This window comes from Gossypium hirsutum, chromosome A01, assembly GCF_007990345.1.
Source record: "Gossypium hirsutum isolate 1008001.06 chromosome A01, Gossypium_hirsutum_v2.1, whole genome shotgun sequence".
Taxonomy (NCBI): Eukaryota; Viridiplantae; Streptophyta; class Magnoliopsida; order Malvales; family Malvaceae; genus Gossypium; species Gossypium hirsutum.
Window position 1 is genome coordinate 119,464,582 of NC_053424.1, and position 16,577 is coordinate 119,481,158.

At 29.9% G+C, this 16,577-nt stretch overlaps 2 protein-coding genes across 3 annotated transcripts; one reads left to right on the forward strand and one right to left on the reverse strand.

The window, feature by feature from the left end:
- The first annotated feature begins 2,500 nt into the window (after positions 1 to 2,500).
- On the forward strand, positions 2,501 to 3,598 carry LOC107958076 (basic leucine zipper 19). 2 transcript variants are annotated; one of them, XM_016893743.2, is made up of 4 exons: positions 2,501 to 2,775; positions 2,864 to 2,954; positions 3,039 to 3,179; positions 3,262 to 3,598. In XM_016893743.2, the coding sequence occupies exons 1-4, from the start codon at positions 2,525 to 2,527 to the stop codon at positions 3,277 to 3,279; spliced, it is 501 nt and encodes a 166-aa protein (XP_016749232.1). In that variant the 5' UTR covers positions 2,501 to 2,524; the 3' UTR covers positions 3,280 to 3,598. The 2 variants fall into 2 exon arrangements, with proteins under 2 accessions (XP_016749232.1, XP_016749231.1); XM_016893742.2 differs by having other exon boundaries at positions 3,039 to 3,165.
- Positions 3,599 to 4,254: 656 nt separating this feature from the next.
- Positions 4,255 to 6,114, reverse strand: LOC107958075 (putative Myb family transcription factor At1g14600). Its single transcript, XM_016893741.2, has 6 exons — positions 5,969 to 6,114; positions 5,471 to 5,744; positions 5,313 to 5,389; positions 5,203 to 5,239; positions 4,948 to 5,086; positions 4,255 to 4,853 (listed from the first exon to the last, which is right to left on the reverse strand). The coding sequence occupies exons 1-6, from the start codon at positions 6,032 to 6,034 to the stop codon at positions 4,367 to 4,369; spliced, it is 1,080 nt and encodes a 359-aa protein (XP_016749230.1). The 5' UTR covers positions 6,035 to 6,114; the 3' UTR covers positions 4,255 to 4,366.
- Positions 6,115 to 16,577: the final 10,463 nt, after the last annotated feature.

Consider the following 16,577-nt stretch of genomic DNA (forward strand, 5'->3'; position numbering starts at 1 on the left):
ACGATTTGGTATTTTGGATATAATGGTTGGTTTGATTTACGGTACATGAGTTGTATATGATATATATACGTAACAGACTGTTGAAATGTTTAAGTTATGTAAATGAGCATAAATATTGAGTAGAATTGCAATTCGGGATCCTAAAACCAAATGAGATTTGCCTTCAATATCGCAACATTAGGCCTCAACGTCGTGATGTTCCTTTACTAAAGTCATGTCAACCTCTTGTTTTTGAATCACGACACTGCACTATTGAAGTCACGACACCAAGCTTCTGTCCTTGATGTCACGACATAACCCATCATGGTCATGACGTCAAACAGATAAACTTTGAAAGTTTTACATTTTAGTCCTTAAATGACCTCAGGTTATCGAAAGAGCTTTTGTAAACTTGTTTAAACCTCGAAATTGTTTATGTAACATGTTGTAATTACATATTGAATATTATAATGTGTGTAACCTATTGAATTGAGATCATAGTTGTCCCGGCAACAAATGTGACATCCTGTAACTTGGACTCAACGATCGGATTAGATATAGGGTATTATATCTCCTCAACAAATATATATTATATATAATTTGAATTAACCCATCTCAATTATGTTATCCCAACCCAAATCAATTAAAATATATCATTTAAAATGAAAAAAATGGTTAAATTGATTGAAGATAAATAGGTTTAGTTAAAATCAAAGACCAATCAATCAAGGCTTGACACTTTTTTCTAATGTAGTACTTGTGTTTTTTTTTGTTCAATTTAGTACCAATATTTGACAAAAAAATTTATATTTTGGTACTCAAGTGTAACAATGTTAACTTTTTATTGTTTAATTTAAGTTTTTGGTTAATATGATGAAAGCTAATTACTAATATTATTAAGTTTGAATTTTTCATGATTTTGTTAACAAAATAAATTTATTATTAATTATGAACTTGTTTAATTTTGCATTCGATTTATCAAATACAGTTCAATGATGCAATTTCCTTCGAGTTTTAGAGTTAATTTGATGAAAATTAATTTCTAATTATGAATTTTCATTAAATCAACTCCAAATCCGAATTAAACATTAAAAATTAACACCGTTATCTTCATCTATCAAAATGTGTAACTTTTGTCAAATATAAGACCACATTTGACCAAAAAATAACATATGACCATATTATAAAAAGTGTCAAATTTAGATACTAAATTATACGAATAATTAACATGTATAAAAATCGACACAACTGATGAAGATACCAATTGGCCCAGCATCTACACCTCTATGAGAAGTTGTGCAATTTTCATTCATTCTAGTAAAGTTGGGCAATTGAATTATATTTGTTACTTAATTCTGATATTGATTTGGGAATTTCTTGTTTATTGTCTACCATTCTTAAAATATTAACTAATGGAGCTCAGTTAGTAGTACTTTTCCCCCTTTTTGTGCTTTTTTTTTAAACGTAATTTAGTGCACGAAAAGAAGATTTCAACTCATCCATTTTTGCATTTCAATTTTAAGATGAAAGTTCAAAGAAAATTGTCAAAATGTGTAACAATTTTTGTATATCGAAACAATTATGGATCAAGATGAATTCGCACACAGAATCTCGAATTCCATATATGGTGTGAACTGTAATCTATATAAGTCATTATTTCCTAAATTAATCATTTATTAGCGCGCGTGTAATCACAGTTAATGAATGACGAACAAAATATATTTATACATATCTTTTTCAAAATTTTGACCTACCACCTCTTTTTTGAAAATATTGAATTTGAATTTCCCGAGATTAAAAAAATGAAATTATAACGCATAATGTGCCGTAAGTAATAATTTCTTTTTTCAATTTTAGGTTTACAATTAAAACAATGAGACGTTTTTAGTAAAGGCTAACGTGGCATAAGATTTTATAAAATAACAAACTTTGTCCTTACCAAAACATAATTACAAATAGATTTTTGCTAACACACCGAAATACTGGGTTAGTATTTGATACAATAACAATCTATAATCCTATATATGATTAATTAATTTGATATATTTACGTATTTAAATTTTCTTTTATTCCCAACTTAAATTAATATTTTTTATTTTAATTTCTTGCACATCACATATGAATTGTGATTATTATTTTCAAACCTTACGTTTTATTATTTATTGTATGTTATTTTTAAATATGCATATATATTCTAATTCACTAGCCGTGCATAGAATTATACACAATCAGCGCATCACATCTAAATTATTTTATATGTATATTTCTTTTTTACATATAAACTCGCCATATATTAATGATTTAACTATTTTTAGAATTTATTACCAGTTATAGAGAATTTCACCTCAATCTAAACCCATGTCTGTGGAACAAAGACCACACAAGCAGTCTTAGAACGTAAGTCTAAGAAACAGTAGGGCTGTCTGCCTGGTTATTTCTTTCAAATTTTGTGGTTTTTTAACTTTGTTTTTTTAAGATAAATGATGAGATATTACTGTAACTTTTGCTTTTTCAGGTTGCTTATTGTTCAAGGAACATAACAACAATGGATCCAAAGAATGAAACCTCCCCAAATGCTGCTGATAACCAAATGCTGAATCCCAATGCTGAAAATGAGGACCTAACGCTGCCTTTAGAGTCCATTCAGCCTTTGCACAAGAGATCAGCAAGTGATTCTCTTGCCTTTGTGAAAGAACCTTATTGGCACGCACCAAGCTCCAGTGCACAAGGGCGCTTGCTCGGCGGAGCAGCCGGTTCATCATCGGCTTCTCACATGGACCCCAAGAAGCTGAAACGGTTGCACTTGCATTTAGTATTTTGTTATCATATTAAACTACATTTAATATTTTGTTCTAACAATCATTTCTTTTTACTTGTGCTTTAGCCTGATTGCCAATAGAGCTTCCGCTCAGAAATCCCGGCTGCGCCGGGTTGAGTACGTAGACAAACTGGAAAAAAAGGCTGAGTTCCTAGAGGTTATTGAATTCACTTATTGAAAGTAAACTATTTATTAATGTTTCTTCTCTTTAGTTCGGTCCAATAATCTTGTATATATGCAGGCCACTGCCTCGTTGGTATCTCCTCGAGTGACTTCTGAACGAAAGAAACGCATGATGTTGCTGAAAGAGAATGCTGAACTGAAACAGAAAATTGAATTTTATGACAAACTACTGGAAAAGCAAGATGGTGAAGCAGCAATGGTTTTTTTCTTTTTTCTTTTTTTTTTCTAAATTAAATATTAGCAAATGAGTAAGCTAAACCTATACTTTCTGGTTTTTGCAGCTGAATATAAAGCACTGAAGGAGGAGAGGGACTTGTTATCCTTCACTAATCTCCTGATCCAAGAAGGCATTTAGAAATATTTGGATTTCAAGATCCAATATTTAAAAGGAGCCAAGCCTGTTTGTTATGTTTTCGTTTTCAATTTCCAAAGTGTTGTTTCCAGTTAGCTGGACTTTTCAATTTTATTTTCAGATAATAGTTTGTATTCAAGCTAGTTCTTGAACCATCAGTATTTCTGTTTATCATATTAATGAAATGAAGGCTTCTTTTCTAGTATATGTGCAGTAGTTTTACTTCTTTTTTCTTAATATCTTGGATGGATCAAAATATGAATGAACAACTTCCTGAACCATTTTTGAGACAGCAAACAATGAATCACATAGGTCCCTTTTGCCCCAATTTCTTGTCCCACAACAAGACATGGAAGCGTTTTCGTCTTCTTAGCAATTTTAGAGGGCCAGGGCCCTGCCTACCCCTTGGCGCCGTCCTTAGACTCAAAAGAAATTTTAAAACTCACGAAACCCTAAGCAACCAATTCATTCGATTGTCAGCCAAGACGCCAAGTCATCTGGCATAACAAGTAGTTCTTAATACTCAGTAACCTTCTCTAGAAAGACTTGAGTAAACGAGGTTGCAAGACCATACACTCAGCAACCGGTGCACCTGCAAGCAACCAACGACCATACACCTTCTAAACAGCCTGAATGTTGGGTGTAAGTACTAAAGTATGACTCTCATTTTATTATTTTGTTACTATCATCAATCTTTTTGTTGATTTAAGCATCGAAGTGTACCCTAGAACACAAGCTCCGACGTCTCTTCTAAAGCTTTGTCTTGTAAGCATGTCCAAGTCCGAAATATTATCCAATATCAACTTGTAGGTCCAATCCATCACCACCAAGAAGACACCAAAGTATGAAGCTGGAATTGTAGCCTGTCTTATTTGGACATAGTTCTAAATTCAAATTTATTGGAGAAAGAAACGACAAGACATTAAGAAAAAGGGCTATTATCAATTGGTGTAATATTAGTACAAGACAATGAGAGAAAAAATAACCTTTCCTATTGGATAAGTACCTCAAGATCTCACTTAGAATTGTCCCATTCATATAGTCAGATCTAGAGTACTTACCCTTCTCGCATTCTTCTTAGTACAATGATCTTCTTCACTTTTCAATCTACTAAGCTTTGATGATGATGATGATGGTGAATATAATGATAGAGATAACTCACTCACTACATCGCCTTGCTCGGAATTTGGCTGCTTATCTTCCTTTGCAGTTATACGTAGCGATAGATCTAAATCGAGGTCGCAATCAAAAGTCTTTCTTTTCGTTGATTTCAAGTCTTGGCTAATCAAAGGGCTATTATGAATGCTTAAACTAGTATTTTGGCTCATGGAACTTGTCTCAATTGGGCCTAATCTTGGTTGCACTTGGTTACACTTGAAATCGTAACTGGCCCAATTACTGCTGAAGATCTTCTCCGTCACCGTTCGATGCAACCCCGGTCTTGATTCATTGATGAAACTTGTGCTTGTATACGGACGGCGCATTGAGTACTCGCGGTTACCCAAGGAAGCATCTCCATATCTTGAAAAGAAGTGAAATTTTGCGTCAATCCCATGTTTACGTACATTCACGATGGAGATGTGAAAGATTGAATATTGATGGGTGAATTTGGTACCTGTAAAAACTACTAGAACTGTCACCTTGATGATGATGATGATGAAGAAGATTACTGTATCCTTGCAGCATGGGAAGTTGGCTGAGGTTATAAATATTTCGATCTCCACTTTCCACAAGATGCCTATGATTGCTTATGACTGCCATGGAAATAGATAGCTTTATTAAGGATTAGGGACCACCACCACCATGAAATGAGCCCTAAAAAAAGTTGAACTATACATATACATATACATATACATATACATATATATACCTTGGCCTGAATCATCAATCTTCTTGCTTCTATACATCTGATTGAAAAACATATTGTTAGGAACAAAAATTAGATGATTTTTCATTATATGTTATGGTCCAAGAAAGAACCTGTAGATGGCTCTTGACATGAGCGATGCTAAGTCCTTTAATATTCATAAGTTCAAGAACCAACTTTGGGGTAGCTCCTGAATTACCAAATATTGTTTTCTTTGTTAAAATTAAACACCAAAAATAAGAGAAGAAGATGAAGAACGGAGTTAACTCACTGTCTTGGCCACCGAGTCTTTCGACGGCGTGAACGAAACGAAGGTGAAGATCGGGTGTCCACCGTAGCCTCGGCAACTTGGATCTAACATAAGGCCTTACCGACGGCTTCTTCTCGTTCTCTTCCACCGTGCTGTTACTTGAGCTTCCACCATTCTTAGGCCTACTTTCACCTTCATTTTCTTCGCTCTCAGTCTCGGCTTTCACCGTCTTCGAACATCCGGTGCCGTTGTTCTCTTCCATCGTTTGCAAGCTAAGCTGGCTTCCCTTCTTAATCTTCAATATAAAAGAGACAACTTATGAACATGGAGGGCTTAAAAATGAAGTCCTAGCATATTGGTTAATCAAAATAAGCTTATTAATTTTGTTTTCTCTTATGGTAACACATAGAGAAAGCATAGACCCTAAGGCCTAAGCATTAAGCAAAGCTATAACTGGTTTATTAAAACAAAGAGGATGATATAAGAAACCCTAGATCTTGACAGGGAAGACAGACAAACCTGTGTGTGTTTTTTTTTTCTTCTCTCTCTTGGGATTGGGACAAGTAAACAATAATATTTCTTCATATCCTCATGTATATATCATCAACATCTTATACCGACCATGCCATGCTATGCATGCATGTAAGTCATGCATTGAAGTATACACCATCTATATCCATGCATATATATATATATTCCAGTCATGTGATTTCTTCCATGATTTAACTTATGTACACTACATAGAAATTAAAAAAAATTACTACTACAAGGAATTAATTAATTAAGGTCGACAGGTTTTTGTAATTTGGCACGATAAGCAAAAAGATATAATAGACATACACATATCTTACTATTTTAAGAAATAAGAAAACATAATTTTTTTTAAAAATTACCACAAACTTTTCTTACACAAATTTTGAACTTGTTTTGTCGGAATGTAAATTTAAACTCTTACTTCAAAGTGGACTTTTGTTGTTATTATTTTTGTCAGTTGGCTAAAATGAAAAAATAAAACTTTTGTGTTTCTGATGGCCGTCAGGTTGAAATATATCCAAAGAAAAAACCTCATTTTTACTTTATTTTATACTTAATTATTCCATGATGACTTAGAATTGGTATACAACAGTTCCAAGAGTCGACAAATTACTTAATAATATTTCGAGAAATTCCTTATATAAGCTTAGGTAAATGCAATATTGTACTCAATATTTTTGGCTGTTTGTAAGCTTTTACAGTATTTCCATGACTAGGTAATTTTTGGACCCTAAACTGTTAACATTGGCAATAGTTTTCTAAAGGATTTTTTGGATGAATTGAGCTTATTCTTGGAGTTTTGAAGTTACTATGCTTATTTGATTTGTCACACGCATGAAGGTTTCAACTTAATGTATATTTTATATTTGTTTTACTGATTATAAAGATTAATATTTTTAAAATTTTTGGACTTTTAAGATTTGAGTTCATTTAGAAATGTGATGTATTTTATTATTGCACCCAATATTTATAGGTAAAAATTAGACATTAATGGAAGTCGGGGCATATATATGGTCAAATTCTAGTTTAGATCCTTCTGTTGTACTTAAATTTAAAATTTAATCATTTTACTTTTGTTTGAGATAACTTAATCCTCTACTTTTTTTTATAACTATAGCTGTTCTCATCTATTATACGATCTGAACCTAGTCTTGTTCGAGCTTGATTCAAATGCTTAGAAAATAAGTTCACTTCTACTTCTTCCAACCACTTGTTTGTCCCTCTACTTTTTTTATAACCTCGTTAATTAGTTTTGGGGACTATTTAAACTAACTAATGGTATGAAAGTAGATATGTCAAATTAAAATGTTGGTACTAAATATCCAATTTGAGCCTAGTAGAGAATGAAAGCCATAATTTGACCTACATATAAACAAAGCTAGAAAAACATTGTAGTTTGTGAAACAGCTGCAAATTGCAGCTGAGATTATAAACATGCAATGGAGATAGAGCAGTTGGGAGGAATGGATATTAAATATAAGAAGGAAAGGAAAGAAAAGGGAATGAGCAGTGAGTCACGTTGAGGGAAGAGGATTGATGGGTCAGTACAGTGAGTCTCTCTCTCTCTTTGATGCATGTGTAAGAGAGAGCTCATGTGAATGTGATGCTAAGCTGTAGCTGATGCAGACCCTAACTCAGAAACATGATTATCAAATTGCCTTTCCAACGGGAATCACGGGCTCTGTTCCTCACTTTCATCACCCTTTCATTCACACCCCCTCACCTTCATCACCCTTTGTTTCTAAAATCAAGGGGAGGACCATTCCAGCATGCACAAAACATAGCACCCAACAAGGGGAAATTTTTGGTTTTTTATACTAATGTTCTTATTGAATAAGAAGAAAAGAGGGCTTAAAACCATACAATATTTCCATCCAATTCCATGTCTAGCAATAGGGTTTGCAGATTATTTTTCTGTTGCAAGTCCAAGGGGTTATTTGCATACACGATATAAAAAAAATCATTGACACTTTCTATTTTGGGTTTCCATTTCAATCTCAAGTTTATGTTATTCAAGTTTGAGGTTTGAGTTTTCCAAATCTATTAATTATAATTTAAATTCTAATTATCTCAAGTTTGAATCATTTCAATTTTTATTGCTCAATCAAAAAAAAATTATTAAAAATAAAACAGACATAACAATGTTTGCAATTACAACAATATATCACAATAACAGTCAATCCTAGACCATAAACATAGTATTTCTATCTATGTCTGTCTTAGCTAGAGAATCTATCTAACTATTTGCTTCCAGTAAGACAAAGAGTAATTTTGACATCAGAAATCAATGTAATATAATGATCAATAATTTTGAAAATTTCTCCATATCTTCAAGATCGAGAGAGTGATTTAAAATACCATGAAATGACAACACTTAAGTCGGAAGATTTAGAGAATAAAGCAATATTTCTACTAAATTCATTTTGATCATTTTAAATAAAAAAGAGAAGTTAGCTAGCTAGGCATGTAGTTGCCTTGAATGAGAAAGTAGATATAACGGTTAGGGGGAAGAGCTTTTTCATTCCTCCCACGTGTTACAGACATGGACCTCTATAGCATACATACTTAGTGGAAAATAGAATAGGGTAAGGGGACTTCCCTTCGATGTACTATTGTGCATTTCCCATCATTCACAGGGATCTTGCCTTACTTTCCCATTTTGAAACAAATTATTAATTTCCCTTTATTTTTTCGCACTTATTTAATCGGTATTTTAGTACAAGAGAAGAGTAAAGCTTTAACAGTAATATAATTAACGCAACTTGAATCCAAATCACATCTGGAACAGGAAACATTCTCACTATCAAACCAACATGTAGGATTCATATATGTTGATATTTGGTGTAGTGGTACCATTAGATTCCTACTGTCAAGTAGTTGATATAATTGCTTTGTTTTTATTTTCAATATTATCATGTTGCTAATATATTATTTGTCAAAATGGCACTCTATCTTCGATCCATATAAAGGTTAGGTCAGTCAATGACAATGTAGCTAACTCAATAATAAATAACCTTCTATAAAATTTGGTATCTAGTAAATTAATAATAATTTCATTTTCATAGAAAACGGTGTAGGATTGTCCAAAAGAATCGAGGTAGCTACTGAAGAAGTTCTAAACAACAGTTTCTGTGCAGGTTGTATCCCTTTTTTAGTGGTAATTTGCCAAGTTGCAAGAGGCCCCCGTGATGCCTTAATTTTATTTAATATAATTTTTACGTTTATTATTTACAAATTATTGATATATATATACATTATTACAGGAATCATGATTTTTTTTATACAAAATTTTTCACTTTTCGAGTAAATCTTTGAGCTTGAGCTACCGACTTGAATCATGATTAACATATATCCCATTTTACAAAGATATATGAAGATGAATTGTTTAGATTATAGGAGTAACTTATGTTCTGGTAAGGATGAAATTTTATTATGAAAAGAAAAAGAAAATCAGTGGTGCAGCAAACGTCAAGCATGGATTGTACTTTTTATGCTCTTTAGCTTATCGTTTGTGCATATTTTAATTCTCTCATTCTTCCAGTATTGTTTGTTTTAAAAATAGTTTAAATTTGCATGAAAATACGTGAACCTATTAATGCGGATCTGCCATCATTTGAAAACGAGGATGTTTGTCCTTTTTATCATCTAACTCTATTCTCTCTATATAATTAATCAATTAGATTTTTATCCATCCATCCTAATTCATGGCATGATCAACTCCATGCATGCCATTGCATTAGGTTTAATCTATTCAAAAGTTTTAAAAATAAGTCGATTGAGTGTTAGTTTGATTAGATACTGAGGCTAAAACTAAATTAAAATTTTAAAGGATTAAATCAGATTTTTAAATTTTTAAAAGTCAAAGTGTAATTTTACTTTTATTAATTTAAAATTTTAGAAATTTTAAAGATGCCGTATGAAAAAATTTTCATTGGGGAGGCAGTAACCTGTCATCCTTCTTAATTTCACCATTGGTTATTAGTACAGGTAGGAGTGAGCAAAAATCGATTCGATTTTAAAAAATCGAAAAAAAATTAAATTTCGAGCTATTCGAATTATTCGAGTCAACTCGAATAAGAAATTTCGAATTTCGAGTTCGAGTCGAGTTGAATTTTTATAATTTGAATAACTCGAATAACAGATTAGTATAAACGCTGTTTTGGTTCCTGTCAATTTTAAAAATGAACAAATTGGTCTCTATTAACAAAAATTACAAAAAAAAATCAAAGTAATTCTAAAAATAATTTTAAAATATTTATAGAAATTCTAACAATTATGTTTTTTTAAAAATTATAATTTTTTTAAAAAAATCTAAGATATATATAAAAAAATCTAAAATAAAATTATTATTTTGGAATCTAAATAAGTAATTAATGGTTCAGGTTTATCCTATTAAAATATTTTTTTTTTTTGCTTTAAAAAAGTTTTCAAATATATATTGTTTCAAAATTTTATGTTCTAACATAAAAATAGTTATATTGTATAAGATTTTAATTTAACATTATTAATTTTTCTAATTAAACTCAATTAGTTTCATTCGATTCAATCGAACAATCACTCTAATTCGAGTTATCTAAAAATCTAAATAAAAAAAAAGACAAAACTACATTGTTTTGATAAATGTATACATTTTCTAAAGTTAAAAGTCAAAATTATCAAGTTAAAAGGTAAAACTATATTGTTTTGATAAATATTTACTCATTAGTCTTATTTTCTTTGTCGAATCGCCCCACTCTCCTTTTTTCTTTTACTCAAAATTAATCTAAAAGCTTGTACTTCGTCTACTAGTAAAATAATCAGTCCATGTAAACGGAACATAGAGTATAAATAATAAGATTCGTTGATTCGACTTGACTCGAGTCGAAATTTTTGGACTTGATTAGAATTGATTAAAAAAATTCAAATTGATTCTATTGCTAAAATAGGATTCGTCAACTCGACTAACTCGAAATTTTTTTATTCGATTTAACTCGACTCGATCAAATACTCAACCCTAAGTACAGGAAAACATGTGTATAAGTGTGTTGAAACATATTATCCTCCTATTCAAGTGTCGGAGAAGAATTATGGGTAGTTCTACATATCATATGTCAAGAAAAATAACAGATGTGATAAAAATCTATAATAAGATTAACTTTAAAAAAAATCAAAATTAAGTTGTATTCTTTAATTTATTATCAATGCATGAAAATATAAATTATTATATAAATGAAATAAGAAAAGAAAAATTATAAACACTGGCGTTGGTTTCCAAGAAAGTCATGGCCTTGCCATGGCAATGGGCCCTCGATATGTACATATTCTTTGGGCATTCGAATTAAGTATTGTTTACATTAATTTCAATTAATAATATATTTGTGGGTGGGGGGATGTGGTGTTTTGGCTTCATATAGTATGTCAAAATTCTTACAATATATATCATTAAAATAGCCTTTTCACATCAATACGTATGCTTAGTTGGGGAAAAAAGCATATTAGTAAAACAACAATATTATTTTATAAGTATCGTCAAAAGGAATATTAATTGTCTCATTTTTATACATATAATCTGTGGATCCTACATAATGTAACATCTTACCTATATATACTGTTCCTCTACTTATATATATTAATGGTCTTTGATTTTATTATTAGAATAATATTTTAAAGAATATTTGGAAACTATTTCCAAATTATTATATTGGGTTTTTGTCAAACATTAGAAACTATCATGGTCATGGAATCAAAATTTTATTCCACCTATAAAATCCATTTTTTAGTCTAATCTTTTAGTTTCATTAATTGGGTTTCTACATAAAAGGTTAATGTAGCTCATAAAATTCAATGGTTTTAATTATGTGTATGAAACTGTAATTCCACGTTATTTTTATAATCTCTTTTTAATAGGAGAATGATAAATCAGATTTTTCCTCCTAGTTTTATTAGTATTTTTAGTTAGATTTGAATTTTTCGAAGGAAAAAAATTTTGATTTGTCATTCTCCTATTAGAAAGGGATAAAAATGACGTAGAATCACAGCTTGATACGATAAGGGTGATTCTTTTAATTTGGATAGTTTTGTGTAACAATAGAGATTGGGTTATGTCATTTGCAATTTTTTTAAAAAAAATCAAAATGTTAAATGGTAAATTTAATGTCTCTTGTTTCAACGGAAAAATAAAATGGAGTACCTAACAATGTATCTTCATAGATTAAGAACTATATGGGGTGACGAACGAATCATACCATTCAAGCTTTTTTTCCATGATTTTTCCGGAGGTATGGAGAAAGCTGCAATCAATAGGATTTTCCTAATCCTCCCTTCCGAGTTAAGTCACATTAACTAAGGCTCTATTTGATAAATTAAAAAAATCAAGTGTTTAAAATGTAATAAATAAAATATGTTTGGTATATTATTTAAAATTAAATATTAAATATGATTAGAATATTTGATAAAGGATAATATAATATTAATAAAATAAAATAAAATAAAATGGAACATATTCTCTATTAATTGATAAGTATGTTCCAATCTACTTATCATTTTTCACATTTTTTTTTTGTAGAAAAAAAAATCTATCTACTAGTTTTCATTGTGGATTAATTAACGTGTTTAACAAAAATATTGAAAATATTATTTATCAGTTCATTTTTTAATAATTTATCAAATAGGGAATATCAACAATTTAAAGTGATAAAAATAAAAATAAAAATTCATCCCACTTATTTCTTACACGTTATAAGCAATTTACTTTTGGGATTATCGAGAGAGTGATTGAACTATTCATTTCATTTAAGAAATGAGCATTCCAATGTTTTGTATTTTCACTTTTCTATGATTTCTTTTTTAGAATGATGTTATTATATGTTCTTATCAACCCTTAAATAGGAGAATAATGTGCTTCAATACACTCGAACTCACGTTCTCCTGCACTGGCAACAATATCGTTAAATTCAGATTTTTGAAAGACGAGTTGAATCCTTACTAATTAATAAAGTGTTTTTTTTAGCAACCTCATTTTAAGTTCTGATCATATATATCAATTCTTTTTGACACAATACTTAGAACTATCTATAACCCCTCCCGACCCATAAATAGGACTCGAACCCACGTCCTCCTATATTGATAACAATACCCATACCAATCGAATTTAGACTCAATCTACAATTAATAAAATATTTTAATTAGTTGGTAGAACTATAGCATGTTTATCTCATGGTAGCACAAGAATATTTAAAATAACAATAGTTTGAAGGGGAGAATATCATATCATAAATATATAGGTGGAATGTGGAAGTGGGGAAGATATTTGACTCGTATATAAGTAGGGCACCTAATGACCTAAATGTTTACATTTAATAGCATATTAGGTAGAACTTCCCATGGACAAGTAAGACCCAATGTGGTGTGAAATTTTGGGCATAATTTTATAAATTTAGGTCTGACAACGACAAATATTATTATGAGGTTCATATTATACATAAGCAAACAATTTGACCAATATATAATTTCACCAAGGTCAAAATAATTGTCAATTGTCAATTGCATGCCCTAATTCAAAACAACAAATTCAGCTTCTTTTTTTAAGTAGATTTATTCATGCCTCCATTGGTTTATATGTCCCAATTGATTTATTACGTTTTGGATCGAGTTTGGGTGATGTGTTCTGTTAATTCAATTTATCTCGATTCAAATTAAACAATATTAATATAAAATTTTATTGATGTTGATTAATATTTTATTTTTAAAATAGTAAAATTGGTCATTCAAGCAAGTTGGGTCGAGCCAAAGTTGATAATTTTTTTGGAATCGAACTATTGTTTGATACAACCCATCAATACTTCGATCTATAGATATAAATAAATTTTTAATTTTTTTCATTCAAGTTATTATTTCAAATGTAATTATTAGAAAAATATTTGTACTAGAAACTAATGTTTTTGAAGTCAGATTGGTGGTCAAATTATCTATTTTCGGTCCCGATCGGTTCAAAGCAAATAAATTATTAAAATTTTAAAAATTACAAAAATCGGTTCACATAGTCTATACTAATGCACACATTAACCGATTTTGTACCTCTCACTAGACTAATACCCCGAAAAATTCCTAATCCGATCTACCAATCTGATTCAAACAACCGCTAAAAACTCCTAAAATAAATTTAATCTTGAATTGAATGTTATCGGGAAACAAGTAGATACACTTACAATTTTTCATTCCAAGACATGAATTTTGATGCAATTTGTAATATTATACATTAACTTTAATTTGGCACATTAATATAAATAACCTTTAATTTTGATTCGACTAATTTCACATTTCACTAACATTATTATTTATGTACACAATCTTCCATTAAATCATGTGTAAAGTGTTGACATGACATTTTATTAAGTTAAAAAACAAACAAATTTAAATTATTTCCACCTAAATTAAAAAAGATAAATACGTACACTTGAGAAAAGGGTTTCTTATTTCCTCCAAGAAATTTATTTTTGTTTAATCTAATTGGAAATAATTTCAATTTATTTGTTTATTTTTAACCTAATAAAATGGCATGTCAACAATTTACACGTGAATTAACAAAAAATTGTGCCACATAGGTAATGGGGTTAGTGAAATGTGAAAATTGAACCAAAATTAAAATTTGATGTATACAAATGCACCAAATTAATTAAAGTTAATGTATAATATTGCAATTTGTATCAAAGTTCAAATATAATTTTGATATTTATCCTTTTTTTTAATCAAAGTAGAGAAAACGAATTGTCCGAAGTTGAGATGTAAATAAAAAGAAAAAGGGAATCTATATATGCATCAAATTTACTCTCACGGTAGATTAGGAGATAGATTGTATTTTATTTTTATTTAAAAATTTGGTGAATTAATCTTTATACGTTAAATTAAAGAGTAAATTGGTCATTTTTGTTAAAAAAATTATCCATTTCTACTGTTAAAAACAGACATAGTTGACAGAATAACCAATAGCAATTACACGCGGTGTGCTATGCATACCTCTTGTTGACGTGCAGTGATAATTTTTTTACAGTAAAAATAGGTAAAATTTTTAACATAAGGACCTCCATAGTATTTTTACCAATAAATAGCTAATTTGTAAATACCATATAGATGGGCCTCTTAAAGCTCAAGTAGTCTATTGACAGGGACCTTTAAAATTGAAAAAATGGCTACTTAGATGATGGAGTTCAAATTTAATTAAGTGGGCTGTAATCCATCATTTTATAGCCCATTTTTTCTTGATTGGGTTGATAATCATTTTTATTCTTGGTTTATTTAGGCTAAAATTAGCATTTAATCTTTATATTTTAATATAATTTAATTTAATTTATATTGTTCTTTACTACTTATAATTCCTCTCCAACTCATAAATAGGATGATAATGCGTTTCAACATACTCGAATTCACGTCCTCCTACATTGACAAAAATGATCATGCCAATCAAACTAATCAATCACTTGCTACTCTAAACTGTTAATAACATTAATTATAGTTAATATACCCGTGTTGAATTTTTCTAAAAGAACTTTCAACCCAATTCTCTTAAGATTTTTTTTTAATTCCCTAAATTAATATAAAAGAAAATTTGATTGAGTCTTAACTCGATTGATACTGATATTGTTATCAGCACAAGAGAATGTGGGTTCAAGTATACTAAAATGTATTATCCTATTGTATAAATCAAAATTAATAATTAAAAAGTATAATTATATTTAGATTAAAGTTTATTAAAAGAAATTCTTAAAAATATTATATTTTGACCTATAATATATATAGATAAGAATGTGGCTTCCAATAAGAACAAAGTAGGATTTCCTGGCAACATGTGCATGACTTTATTTATGTTTATCCTTGACAAATGCCCAATATTTAGTTGTCTCATGTGGAATTAATGAATTGTACCTTAGTTTTATCTTCATTTTAATATTTTATAATTTAGGATATGCATCCATTTCTGCCGGCATTGAACTGTCACTAAATATAATTTGTCATTCCTTTTCTCTGACACATTCATAACCCCATCCATTTCATTTCCCTTAAGCACCACCTCTTTATTTTATTTTGTATTTATTAAATTCCATTAAATTATTGAAAATTATTCGGGTTAATTGATGATATTATAAAAGGTTGGATCAAATTATATAAAAGTAAAATAAAATGATTATATCTTAGAAGGACTAAAACTATAATTTGACCATTGCATGTTATTTACTCGTAGTTTGTACAAATCTTCAAGCTGTGTATCTAACAGGAGCAGCTGAAACTATGATCAACAATCGTTATTACAGTACTGTAATTGCCAACGTTTATCATTATTATTATGTCTGCTGTTTTCGGTTCTAATTTTTCTGCCAAATAATTTAAATATAGACCATATATATATAGCTGTCAAATATGAGGACCAAGCAGGCAAGCAGACAGTCTAAGCTAGAAGGTTTCATTGTGCCCTCTAAATGGCAAAAGCTTTCACAAAGTTTCTGTAGATGCAAGATTTGGTATTAGAACATAGAATGTCTAAGATTTGTTAATGGTGATAGTAAAGTCTATGGTTGAGTCGTGAAGGGATTTTATAAGATGATGGACTCTAAAATGATAT